The sequence below is a fragment of the Plecotus auritus genome, assembly GCF_963455305.1.
Source record: "Plecotus auritus genome assembly, chromosome: 1".
NCBI lineage: Eukaryota > Metazoa > Chordata > Mammalia > Chiroptera > Vespertilionidae > Plecotus > Plecotus auritus.
This window is the reverse complement of record NC_137770.1, coordinates 143,853,766-143,866,968: the sequence shown is the minus strand read 5'-3', so window position 1 is coordinate 143,866,968 and position 13,203 is coordinate 143,853,766. Positions and strand designations below refer to the sequence as shown.

Genomic DNA, 13,203 nt, shown 5'->3' with positions numbered 1-13,203 from the left:
ATACATTAAACAAAATATTAAAATTAACTTCACTTGTTTTTTACATTTTTAAATGCAGCTTTTAGAAAATTTAAAATTACATATGAGGTTTGTATTACATATCTATTGCACAATGCTGCTCTAGGGAGATCAATGCTTTGAAAAATCTGTCATCTGTCAAAAATCTGAAATAGCCCTACCCGGTTTGGCTCAGTGGATAGAGCATCAGCCTACGGACTGAAGGGTTCCAGGTTCGATTCCGGTCAAGGACACATGCTCAGGTTGTGGGCTCAATTCCCAGAAGGGAGGGAGTGCAGGAGGCAGCCGATCAATGATTCTCTCTCATCACTGATGTTTCTCTCTCTCTCTCCCTTCCTCCCTGAAGTCAATAAAAATATATTTTAAAAAATCTGAAATATGTCAGTCATGATTTAGAAATTACGTATTACCTTATCTCTTAATGTAAAAAAAAACATTACTTTAGGCACTCAGAATTTGTATATATATGTATTCCAAAGTCATTTGTATTCTCTTTACACAGAGGATTGTTAAACATCATTAAAGTATTCCTTTAAGTTAATGCAAACTATGGTAATGTTTAATGGTCATTCCACCATCCAGAGTATGTAATCAACTAACTTAGGGATGCTAATTCATCAACCACATCTTCATTCCTTTTATATCCAGATTCTTTTGCTTCTATGGGGCTAATAAGGATCTTTAATATAGCAAAAATTTTGATAAGACTAATCATCCTATATAATAAAACCCTAATATGCAAATCGACCAAGCAGCAGAATGACCAGAACAACCTGTTGGAAGCCGCCCATTGTCCTCACTAGCAGAGAGGTGTGGACAAGGAACCCGGAAGGCTGGTCAACCTTGAAGCTCTGAAAGGTCAGAGCCAACCACCCACTGTTTAGTTGAGACAATGGTAGCTAAAGGAACTTCCACCTTCTAGTTTTATGTAAATCCTTGCTGATTGGCTATTACTGGAATTGCCTGCCTAAAGGCTATGGGTGTATCCCATAGTCTTAATAAAAGGGATAGCAAGGCCAGAGCGGGGCGGAGTCCTTCCCCTTGAGTTGGACTCCTGCCTGGCCCCCAATATTCCCAAATTAATATTTTCTAGTCTCTTTCATTTGTGTGCAGCCTCCTCCAGAGCCCGAACCCTGAACCTGAACCCTGAACCACACGAGACGTGAAAGAGGACACTCGCAACTGATGCCCAATGTGAGGTACTCCCAACTGGTGCCCAACGTGGGGTACTCGCAACAACCAGTCACTATGACGTGCACTGACCACCAGGGGGCAGATGCTCAATGCAGGAGCTGCCCCCTGGTGGTCAGTGCGCTCCCACAGGGGGCACACCACTCAGCCAGAAGCCAGGCTCACAGCTGGCGAGCGCAGCAGCGGTGGCAGGAGCCTCTCCCACCTCCGCTGCAGGCAGGCAGTAAGGAGCGAGGGGTCCCAGACTGCGACCAGGGGATTGGGCCTACGCTGGCAGGTGGACATCCCCCAAAGGGTGCCGGACTACGAGAGAGCGCAGGCCAGGTTGAGGGTCTCCCCACACACACACACCCAGTGTATGAATTTCATGCACTGGGCCTCCAGTATTTTATATATACTAGTATTTAAAAATTTTCCTGGGGGAAAAAATCATTGTGAGACACACTAAAGCCATCAAGGGAGGGCATCACTACATCAGCACAGTTGCTTGCAGTATACCAGGTGGGAAGCTCGGTCTTAAACGTCCCTTTAAAACACTGCAAAAAATCTGACTCGTATTTTATTTGGACTTGACTCATATTTTATTCTTATTTATGCCTACAGTTGCAAAAATACAACCCCTCCATGTTTTTAATGACAATATCCAACGCACGCCACAAGATGGAGATATTACTCCATTACTATTTATATTTGTATTTATGCTTTTTTTTTCAATGTACACTTCCCTCTCCCTGTGAATTGCCTATTTTCTCCCTCAGTTGTATATTCAGCTACCAACTCTATCCCTAACATTTATTCTGGTTCCTCTGCCACTCTGCTCTAAATAACTTTATGATGGAAATATTATATAGTGAATACTTTTGTGATACCTGTTTTTAATATTAAAAGCAGGCAGAGAGCCCTGGCTGGTGTGGCTTAGTTGGTTGAGCATCATCCTATGCACTGAAAGGTCAACGGTTTGATTCCAGGTCGGGGCACATGCCCAGGTTGCGAATTCAGTCCCTGGTTGGGGTTAGTAGGGGAGGCATCTCTCTCTCTCTCTCTCTCTCTCTCTCTCTCTCTCTCTCTCTCTCTGCAATAGAAACCTATTTTTTAAAATGTGTTTTTTAATAAAAGCAGGCAGATAATTAAAATATTTTCTTCTAGCTCCGCGATTTTCAACCAGTGTGCCACAGCAGGCACATTGGTGTGCCCCCAAAAAATTTAAAACATGCAATACCTGACTATTTAGTTAGGGAACTGACCTCTTTTCCCTTAGATTCTCAAATAAAAAGGTGATAACAGCCAACACAACAATAGCCATCTGGTGTGAAGGAATCAACATTATACCTATTTTTGTCAGATCAGCAAAAATAAAGTATTTTTTTGGTGTGCCACAGAATTTTAGTAATTAGTTTGTGTGCTCTGCGACGAAAAAGGTTGAAAATCACCATACTAGCTCAGTATTTTCTCACTTCTCTAAAATTAAGATAATTTTTATTTGTATATTATAGGTAATAAAAAGTTGCTACCCACAAAGTAATAAGTACTCCAAAAGTTATTTACTGAAATATATTCAGTTACTTTGTAAGGCTATAAATTTACTTCATGTTGATATCCCTCTAAACTTCTCTGGACCTCTTCTTTGAGTAGTCCTCAAACCAGTTTATGAGCCTTATATGAAATTTATATTTATATCTCTTTATCAATTCAAATTGTATTTACCCAAGCTTGCTAACCCAATTTAGTCACCAAATTTAGTTCCAAATGACTATTAGCTGTAGACAAATATCAAATCCATCTTAAAAGATTTACTATTGAGGGTAATATGCTTTGAACGCAATTTAAAATAAGTTTCAATGATGTTTTGAGAGATGGCAGCATTGTTGAAAACCTATAAAGCTTTCCACAATAACTAATTTCAAGATCAATCTAATTTACTCTAAGTTAAGCCTTATTATACTTTCAAAGGTGTGATACAAAATGTCACACATTAATTCTGTATAACTACTTACTATAGAACAGCATAGGATGGCAATTATTTGAACTTTATAAAATGTCTCAACTAAAACACTTCATTTAAACACAGGAAGCCTATTTCCTATCACAGGTAAAAAGATCCATATAAAAGCAATATCTGATATGATATACTTAACTCCAAGTAAAATCACAATTTCCAATGATCCTACATTATACATACATATTAATTTCCTTAAATGAAGTTTAATCGCCAACTATTAACCCCAAAACACTAACTTAAAAGTAGAGAAGAACCTAGTTACTAATCTTTTATCTGTTAACTAAAAGTATGGTCATTGAAAATAACTGTTACTAAGATGTGCAATTAAAAAAATTCAAAATGTCAGAGGCTTCTTGGTTATGTATAAATTCAATTAGTCCTGGGATAGCTTCCTTAACCCAATCCATTTTAATGGTATAAAGTCCTTAAGTATTGGCTAGAAATGAGATGTCTCTACCTTCCTTAGCAGGCATATAAGTGGACCCTGGGATTTCTCTACAGTCTGTTCACATTTTTCCAGTAAATGATAAAAATGACCTATCTAGTATTAAATCATTTTGACTACAGCTCACAATACATGCCGTAGGGTCTCATGTAGCTTTTCAAAAATTCTTGCACTTTATGTAATCAGGAGTTGTATTACAGGTGTGGGCAAAAGTAGGCTTACAGTTGTGAATATACAAAATAGTTTATTCTTGTATTATTTATTAAGTATTGTATTATTTACTTGTATTACAGCTGTAAACCCACCTTTGCCCAACCCTGTATTCCAGAATTTAACTGAGGAAATTACTCTCTTTTTTAATCCTAGTGTTTGTTCTTAGTGGCATTTTAATACTGCTGCTTATACTATGGCATGCCTTTTATTTAATTTGTGATTTTAGACTTTTACCTTTAATATTTAATTCAAATTATACTAACTGTGCAGCTGCAGAGTTTTATGCTTACAACTCACTAGCACTATAATGTACAGCCGTCTATTAACGAAGCATATTGTTTTATACACATACTCTAACATGAGGGAATCAGGCAACATGTGTGATTACATATGAGATTCCAGTTGCTGGATGATGGCAATCAGAAACACCTGAATAAGTGAATTATTCCTAACTTTAATTTAGTATCAAGAAGGATGGGAATGAGACAAATTCTCAATTAAATTTCTAATGAAATCTTAATGACACTCTTACACACAAATTTCAGTAAATATAAAAATCAAATATTTAGCTCTTAAAATGAAACACTAAGATGTAACTTAAAACACAGCAATCATATTTTTATATTCATTAGTATAGGATTAGGCTTTCAAAATTAAGTGTTTTGATGAAAACTTTTGAAAATATTTGACTATAGCTTCCTGCTTCACCCAATCAGAGGTTCTCTTCTCACTGCACATCTAGATACAAGAAAGGCTTTGGAAACATTTTTAATTCTGGGTGAAATTAATTAATGGTATTACTGCCCAAATAGACCCAATAATGCCTGACTTACAAACAGATCCCCAGGACCATAAGAGGATTTCTGTTCCATCAGCTCTACACATAAAATTTTCACAATAGATTTGCTTTGCCCCATAAAATATGCCCAGGCAGCCTCCATTAAATAGTGTGGACAACAGAAAAGTAAATCAATTTTATGATTACCCAATCTGATGAAAAGGTATATCCAATTAAATAAGTATTTACTCAGCTCTAACTCTACACATGATATGCCTAACATCAGCAATATAAATGACTGGAAAGTTATCTACCATTCCAGATTTTATATCTCTCCCTTACTCCAAATTAACAAATAATTTTGGACTACACAATGAAAATGGGGAAGCTGTTATTACACGACATGGATTTATAAGGGAACAGACTCACTGAAGGAAGACTGTACTATATTCAACTAATACACGCTCAGTGGAATCCACAATAAGAATCATTGTAGATAATTGATAATCACAGGACAGGTTCACCAGTCAATTATGAAAGAGATCTTCATCTTTATGTTTATTTATTTATTTTTAAAATATATTTTATTGATATTTTACAGAGAGGAAGGGAGAGGGATAGAGAGCCAGAAACATCGATGAGAGAGAAACATCGATCAGCTGCCTCCTGCACACCTCCCACTGGGGATGTGCCCACAACCAAGGTACATGCCCTTGACCGGAATCGAACCCGGGACCCTTCAGTCCGCAGGCCGACGCTCTATCCACTGAGCCAACCTGTTTCGGCTCATCTTTATGTTTAAAAAGGACTATGACTGGGATTGAGAAGCCCCATTAATGACTTCATGCTTTTTCCCCACCCAAAAAAACTGAGACAGAAATCAGAAATCAGGCAGACAGAAATCAAATATCACATTTATGGCTGAAAAGCTACCGAAGAATTTATTTTATTTTATTTTATTTTTTAAATATATTTTATTGATTTTTTACAGAGAGGAAGGGAGAGGGATAGAGAGCCAGAAACATCGATGAGAGAGAAACATCGATCAGCTGCCTCCTGCACACCCCCCACTGGGGATGTGCCCGCAACCAAGGTACATGCCCTTGACCGGAATTGAACCTGGGACCCTTGAGTCCGCAGGCTGACGCTCTATCCACTGAGCCAAACCGGCCAGGGCGCTACCGAAGAATTTAGATTAGGTATGGGGGCCAAATGGGCTCGCTAGCAATGTTTGCCCTTCCCTCTCCAGTCCAGACTTTGAGACAGCACACATTTCCTATGAACAATTTGAAACACTGGAGAGAAAGTCTGTCTAGGATAATTGCCTTTCTGGTTTAGAGCTTTTTGACTGATTAGCTCTCTCCAATCAAGGAAAACAGACCGAAGGCAATCACCCTCCAACAAAGTCACTCATTCCTCCTTGGAGAGATGGAAGAGATGTGTCAGGAGATAGCAGTTTCTTCAGGGAAGCCCCTCACCACCTGATTATGGGATGGCTGGGCAGTAATTGTCCCTCCTTTAAACAAGCTGCTTAGTCTGTACATTTGAAATACAGACTGAAAGAGTGTAAAAGCTTTATTCATTCTGATTAAAAATTAAAACCCAATATTTTATAAGCACATGGCAATAACTTGTCTTCTTTTAAAACCAAGTTCCAGCATTCATTTAAATGTAAGGATGCAGTTATAAAAATTTTTATGAGAAAGGAGCACGTTTTCTAGCTCTATTAGTAGGAATCAGTAATTGCTGACTGGCACCACAAAGATTACTCTGATTTCATCAGAAAGTAAACACTGAAACATTTCAAATAACTTAGCTTGTCACAATTTCAAGTCACAAATTTTAAAAAAATCAATGTGATGTATTGTTGGCTAGAATACTGCACAAAGTATAAAGAAAGTCATGGCCCAAATAGACAATGAAAAAAATACAGAATTGCCATTGACCCCACAAGAAATACACGTGTCCAAGGAACAGCTGTTAGAGGAACTACAACTACTATGTGGGGACCTAGAATGTAAGTTACAAATGAAAGATATTTCAGTAACACATCCTTTTTCCTATACTCCCCTAATCTTTCACCCTATCTCCTCTGAAAAGATGCACTATCCGCCCTAGCAGGAGTGTTGTCGGCCTGTGGACTGAAGGGTCCCAGGTTCGATTCTGGTCAAGGGCACACATCTAGGTTGCAGGCTCCTCCCCAGCCCAGGCCCTGGTCAGGAGCGTGCAGGAGGCAACCAATCCATGTGTTTCTTGCACATCGATATTTCTCTCTGTCCTTCCCTTTCTTCAACTCTAAAAATCAATGGATACGGATGAGAATTTAAAAAGAAAAAAAAAAAAGATGCAATACCCAAATTGGAATTTCCTATGAATTTGAAATCTAGGAACACAAAGAAAGAGATTCCTTCACTGTATGAAGGCTATAAAAGCCGTATAAAAAACATTACCTAAAGAAGGTACCATATGTTATAACAATGAGGCCACTAACTTGCCCAAGGTTGTGAATCAGAAAGTGGTCAGGTCCAAGCTCTCAAGGTAACTGATTATTCTAATTATAGAGTTTATGGAGCAACTAAGCTAACTATCTTAACCTTGGGAGAAAGGGGATAAAATGAATGCCACATTCAGTCACTATCATCCCTGGCTTCTAGTTTGGGGTATAATCATCTAAAAAATTTATTTATATTAATTGTCTCCAATTCTTCCCCTTCCTTCTCTCCTGAACCCGGACACTGATCGCACCACTCCACTGAAACAGCTTTTGCTGAGGTAGCCAATGACCTCCACACTATTAGATTGAACAGCCAATTCTCAGAATTCATCTTATTTGAATTATCATCAGCATTTAACCCAGCTGATCACGTTCTCCTCTTTAAAATACTTCATTTGATTTGAAAGTGACAGTATTTTCTTGATTTGCCTCCTACTTCACTGGCTGCTCCTTTTCCATCTCCTTTGCTGGTTCCTCTCCATCCGCCTGACCGTAACAGTTTGGAATCTCCAATACTTAGCTCCCAGACCTCTTTTCTCTCTTCACACTCACTCTCCTGGTGAACTTGCCCAGTTGTTTGACTTCAAATTACCGTCTAATGCCAGGGATCCCAAATTTATATCTACAGTCCAAACCTTTCTCCTTATAACTGCAGACTTAAATAGCCATCTGAAAGTTGAATAGATGCCTCAAATTTAGCATGACCCCAAACCAAATTCCTGATTTACCCACAACCAAATCCGTTTCTATCCCAGGCTTTTTCATCTCACCAAGTGGCAACTGCAATGATACAAATACTTATTCAATTACTGACACCAAAAGCTTTAGAATTATCCTCAATTATTTTTTCTCTCATATCCCACATTCAATCAATAAAATCCTGCCAGCTGAATTTTCCAATTAAATTCAAAATCTGACTACTTTACACCACCCAGGTACAATCTATATTCTACACCATAATTATCCTTCTAAATAACTAATGACATACATACAGAGGATCCTCAACACAATTAAAGTGTTATTTTAAATTTAAGTCAAACCATGTACCTCTTTCTGTTTGACGCCCACCCCCGCCCCATGAGATCCCAACTTACTTATAATTAATAGCCAAAGTCCTTATAATGTCTTACAAAGCCCTACAAGATCTTCCCCTAACCCCATGTCTCTGATCTCATCTCCTATTACTGTTCTCCTTCACCCTGCTCCAGACACACTGGCTGCCTTGCTGTTCCTCACACTCTATCCAAGCTCTTGCCTCAAGGTCTTGGCACTCAACTGTCTGCCTTCTTCAAATGCTCTGCCACTAACCCACCTGGCTCACTCCCTTATTTCCTTCAGAGGCAGGCCTTCTCTGACCATCTGACATGTATAATCATTTGTTTGGTTATATTACTACTAGAGGCCCAATGCACGAAACTTGTGCACTCGAGGGGGGGGGGGTGGGTCCCCTCAGCCTGGCCTGCACCCTCTCACAGTCCGGGAGCCCTTGGGGAATGTCCAACTGACAGCTTAGGCCCACCACCAGGGATGTCATCGGACATCCTTAGCACTGCTGCAGAGGCAGGAGAGGCTCCCGCCACCGTGGCTACGCATGCTGTGAGCCTGGCTTCTGGCTGAGCAGGGGGAGCACACTGACCACCAGGGGGAGCGCACTGACCACCAGGGGGCAGCTCCTATGTTGAGCGTCTGCCCCTGGTGGTCAGTGTGCATCATAGCGACCGATTGGTCGATTTGCCTATTAGCCTTTTATTATATAGGATGTGTTTCCCCCTACTAAATTGTGAGGTTCATAAGGCTACAGGTTTTATTTTATACACCAACCAACTCCCATTGCTTAAAATGTACGTAGTAGGTGTCAAATAAATCTCAGTTGAATGGACAACAAAGCTGATGAGTGTATAGAGCCAGGTCACCACTCTGAGTAACCAACCTACTTTGTCCTGGTTCCTCATATCTGGCTAGTCACCAAAAGATTGGTTGGCTCTGGCCTGAAAATTTCACATTAAGAGACAAATGACAGGCTGCATTTGTCTCTTAACAAATTTCTGGTCCTCTGAAAGTCTTCCAAGAAAGTTAAGATTCAGTGTAACGTAGAGAACTAGTTCCCATCAGTTTCTCTGCTTAGGTAGAATAAAATTTCTTCTGGCATGGCTGGGTACAGAAACACAAATTAAAACATTTTTCTGGATCCTTTTCAAATTCTACCTAAACAGAGAATGTTCTTGATTATCTATGCTTCTTTATTTTCCATCTTTGCCCATACAGTTAAGTGCTCTGGTTGTTCCACACTTCCTAACTCCGCAAATTAAATTGCGTGAAATTATAAACAAAAATTCTATGAGAGTTCACATGCAAGCTAAATTACATAATCTAAAATTTAAACTACTGCTACTAAATTTTTGTGTTCTCTTAAAGGGGCTTAATTTTCCATGAATAACTGGAAAGCATCTTCAAGATCTTTGGATAGGTTATGTATAAGACTCTTTCTAGCTACAAAATTTAATCAATCATGATAAATTCTAATAAATATTATCAATATTAAAGGCATTCTTAAAAGCCTTTGGATATTTTCACTGATTTTTGCACATGTTGCATCATTTACTCTGTAATTAGATGTATTTGTCTATGAGCGGGAAGATAATGAATACAGACAGTATATAATTGTTTGCACTTATGAATTTGGAGTCTGAATGCTTATACTTTAGTAACTCTTACAAAAAATAAAATTCGTTAAAATCATAGTGCAACAGTTAAATTATATTTAAGTGAACAGTAATTTTCCATTTAGTGTTAAGTTCCATAGTTCACATATATAGGGCATATCTAGTCATGTGAAGTGTACCTTGAATTGTTGGTAAAACTTAATGCTTTTTCACCCCATAATTACTCAAAGCACTTTATGCCGGGCTCAGTCAGATCCTGTGAAATCCTGTCTTTCACCCCATATGTCATCAGATGAAGACTAGCTATCTTCCCTCACTGACCACTCACAGGCAGAAAGAAGTACAGGGCAACAAACGGACTTTACAGGTTAAAGTTCCAAGATAAAAAAGGAAACAATAGAAAAAGACATCATCCTGCGCTACTGGTTGGGCATCTCTCTTCCTTTAGCAGCTCAAGTGCCTCTACTGCCCCCAAAACTCAATATTTCCTTGTATGGGTTCTAGGACCAAGGTAGCTTCAACTTCCTCCAGACTTCTAAACTGGGATACCAACCCCTATCCGACAGGCTAAACAGATTCCCAAGTACAGTGCAAGGAAAACTTCTGCAATACAGGCGCCGACCAAAACGCATTCCTACCACCCCGGAAAGGCGGAGGAATGGAGGCAGCTAAAATAAGCATAAGAATAAGTGTAACTGGGAAGGTGAAATTTCACAGTGAGACATGACTGCTCTTTCCCACACACCACTCTTCCTTCTTCCTGTACAGCGGGGTGATAGGGTCTCCCCCCAGATGGCAGAGGAAAGGGAGGGTATTACCACCCGGCTGGTGGCGCCGTCCAGCCTTAAACTGAGACCGCAACTTGAGAAGGGGAGCAGGGCGGCGAGGACCTGAGAACAATTCCTTCTGAGGCAAGGAGACCCCGGTGGGCCGGGTAAGGAGGCAGTGGAGCCCAGGATGGCCGAGCCTTGGCCGCACCCCCGGCTCCCACGGAGGAACCGGGTCAGAGCCGCCCCACCCCCTCTTTCCGCCGTGACCCGCACGTTTTTCTGCCCGGGAGCCGCCGCCGTCGGGCGGGCAGGAGCCCCGCTTACCTGCTGCACCCCGAGGAACTGGTAGAAGTTGAGCTGTACCTCCTCCACCAAGTCAAACAACTCCAGGTCCCCGCTCTCCCAGCCACGCGTCGGCCCCGCGGCCGCCAGCAGCAGCAGCAGCAGCAGCAACAGCGGCGGCGGGACATGCACGGGCCGCAGCTCGTGGCGCCCTGGAGGCCGGGCCGGCCTGGAGCCGGGAGCCGTCATCGCACTGGGCTCGAAAAGGTCACCCGTCACGCTGCGCCGCTGGCCGAGACCGGGGACGTGGCGGGCAGCGCGGGGTGTGGAAACGGTGGCCGCGGTCCGGAGCACGGGCAGCCGTCCTGGAGTCTCCCGCCCGGCGGCGGCCCAGCGGCGGGGCAGGGGGGCGGGAGCCCGCGGACGCGGCGGCGGCCGGGTCGCGGGGGACTATCGCGGGCCAGACCCTCAACCCCAGGCCTACAAACAGCTGGAGCACCAGCACCGGGAGCTAAGGTTGCTGAGGGGGAGGGGCTTCCCCTCTTTTTAACCTATTCCAGGCCTCGCTTCCTGTGACATCACGTCTCCTAGCAACCGCCGGGGAGGGGGCGGGACCGGAAGTAGGGAAGCTGGTTGCCCCAGATCTGGGCCTCAGAAAGAAGCTTCTCTGCAGCTGATGCTCCCTGAAGAGGTGACTTGTGTTTTCACAGATTAAGAGACGGACATCGCGCATGGACCTGGAACATTGCAAGTATAAATCTCCCCTGAAACATCTACCTTCTTACCCTTCCCCGGATACAGAAAACTAAAAGCATGTATGAAAACTGATTTATTAATTATGGCTCTGTTCCATACATTTCATTATTCCATCAGCAAAGCTATAGGAGAAATTGAACCCATGGCCTTAAAGGGGCAAATTTAGGAAGTAGTCTGAAGTATGTTTCATGAAAGGGTGAAACAAATGAAATTTGAACGAATGCAAAAAAGTATACTTCTAATTATGAATTAAGATTTATAGGTATAATACCATCAAATAGGCAGCCTGGCAGAATTAATATTGGCGACTCAATCATTATCTTAGAGAGGAAGTGTGGTTTATCCACCTTAGCCCACTTCCTTTCTCTATTGAGGCCTGTTTTTAAAGAAATAGAAGCTAAGCCCTAGCCGGTTTGGCTCAGTGGATAGAGCGTCAGGTCTGTGGACTGAAGGGTCTCAGTTTCGATTCCCGTCAAGGGCGCATGCCTGGGTTGCGGGCTCCAACCCCAGTAGGGGGCATGCTGGAGGCAGCCAATCAGTGATTCTCTCTCATCATTAATGTTTCTATCTCTTTCCCTTCCTCTATGAAATAAATAAAAATATTTTTTTAAAAAAAGAAATAGAAACTAAAAACCTCTTTCCTTTCCCACTCATGTCTTACTTCCTAGTCTTACATAGCTTCTGTTCAATGCCTTTTAAATTTCTTTCCTCCACCACTATTGCTTCTCTTGGGTGAACCTTGTTTTCTTCTTAGCCTTCTCACATTTCTCCTGCTTGACACCCTACTCTTGTTGAATAAGTAGAAGGGGGAAAAAATATGCTTGTAGAACTCATAGTACTTGCCTGGTTTTGAAAATTTGATAGTATGTTTTTCCCATATGGATCTGGACAGTTAAATTAAACTCAGTAGGGAAATGGTAAAACTACTTTTGCTCTCATAGTAAGGATATATTATTTTGATAAAGGTTAGCAAAACAGTATCTAGGAAGTAAATCTTACTGGAGGAATCCTATTATTGCAGAGTTTAAAAATATATTTTTAAGTAGTCATAAATAATGCTTAAAAATATATATATTCTTGACTTAATCACATTTTAAATTCATCATGAGGCTTACTTTTCAAAGGTACAAGAGCAGTATGTCTTAGTTTGCTAGAGTTGCTATAAAAAAAGACAGTAAGCTGGGTGGCTTAAACAACAGATATTTATTTCTCCCAGTCTGGAGGCTGGGAAGTCCGAGATCAGGGTACCAGCATGGTCAAGCTCTGGTGAGAGTCATCTTCCAGTTTGCAGATGGCCTTCTTGCTGTACCCTCACATGTGAGAGTATGGGTGAGATGGAGAGATATCTTGTGTTTACTCTCATCAGGGTACTAATCCCACAGTGGGGGCTTCCACTGGCATGACCTCATCTAAACCTGATTATCTTTCAAAGGCCCCATCTCCAGCCCTGGCATGATAGCTCAGTTGGTTAGAACATCATCCCCATGCACCAAGATTTCAAGTTCAATTCCCAGTCAGGGCACATACAAGAATCAACTAATGAATGACTAAATGAGTGGAACAACAAAGGCCGCACCTCCAAATACCATCACGT

At 41.3% G+C, this 13,203-nt stretch overlaps 1 protein-coding gene across 1 annotated transcript in view; it reads right to left on the bottom strand.

Moving 5' to 3' along the window:
- Positions 1–11,381, bottom strand: part of DNAJC1 (DnaJ heat shock protein family (Hsp40) member C1) — a 252,179-nt gene extending 240,798 nt beyond the window's left edge. Inside the window, exon 1 of the mRNA XM_080646065.1 lies at positions 10,896–11,381. Coding sequence (XP_080502191.1) covers positions 10,896–11,102 — 207 coding nt within the window. The 5' untranslated portion in view covers positions 11,103–11,381. The remainder of the gene's footprint in view (positions 1–10,895) is intronic.
- Positions 11,382–13,203: the final 1,822 nt, after the last annotated feature.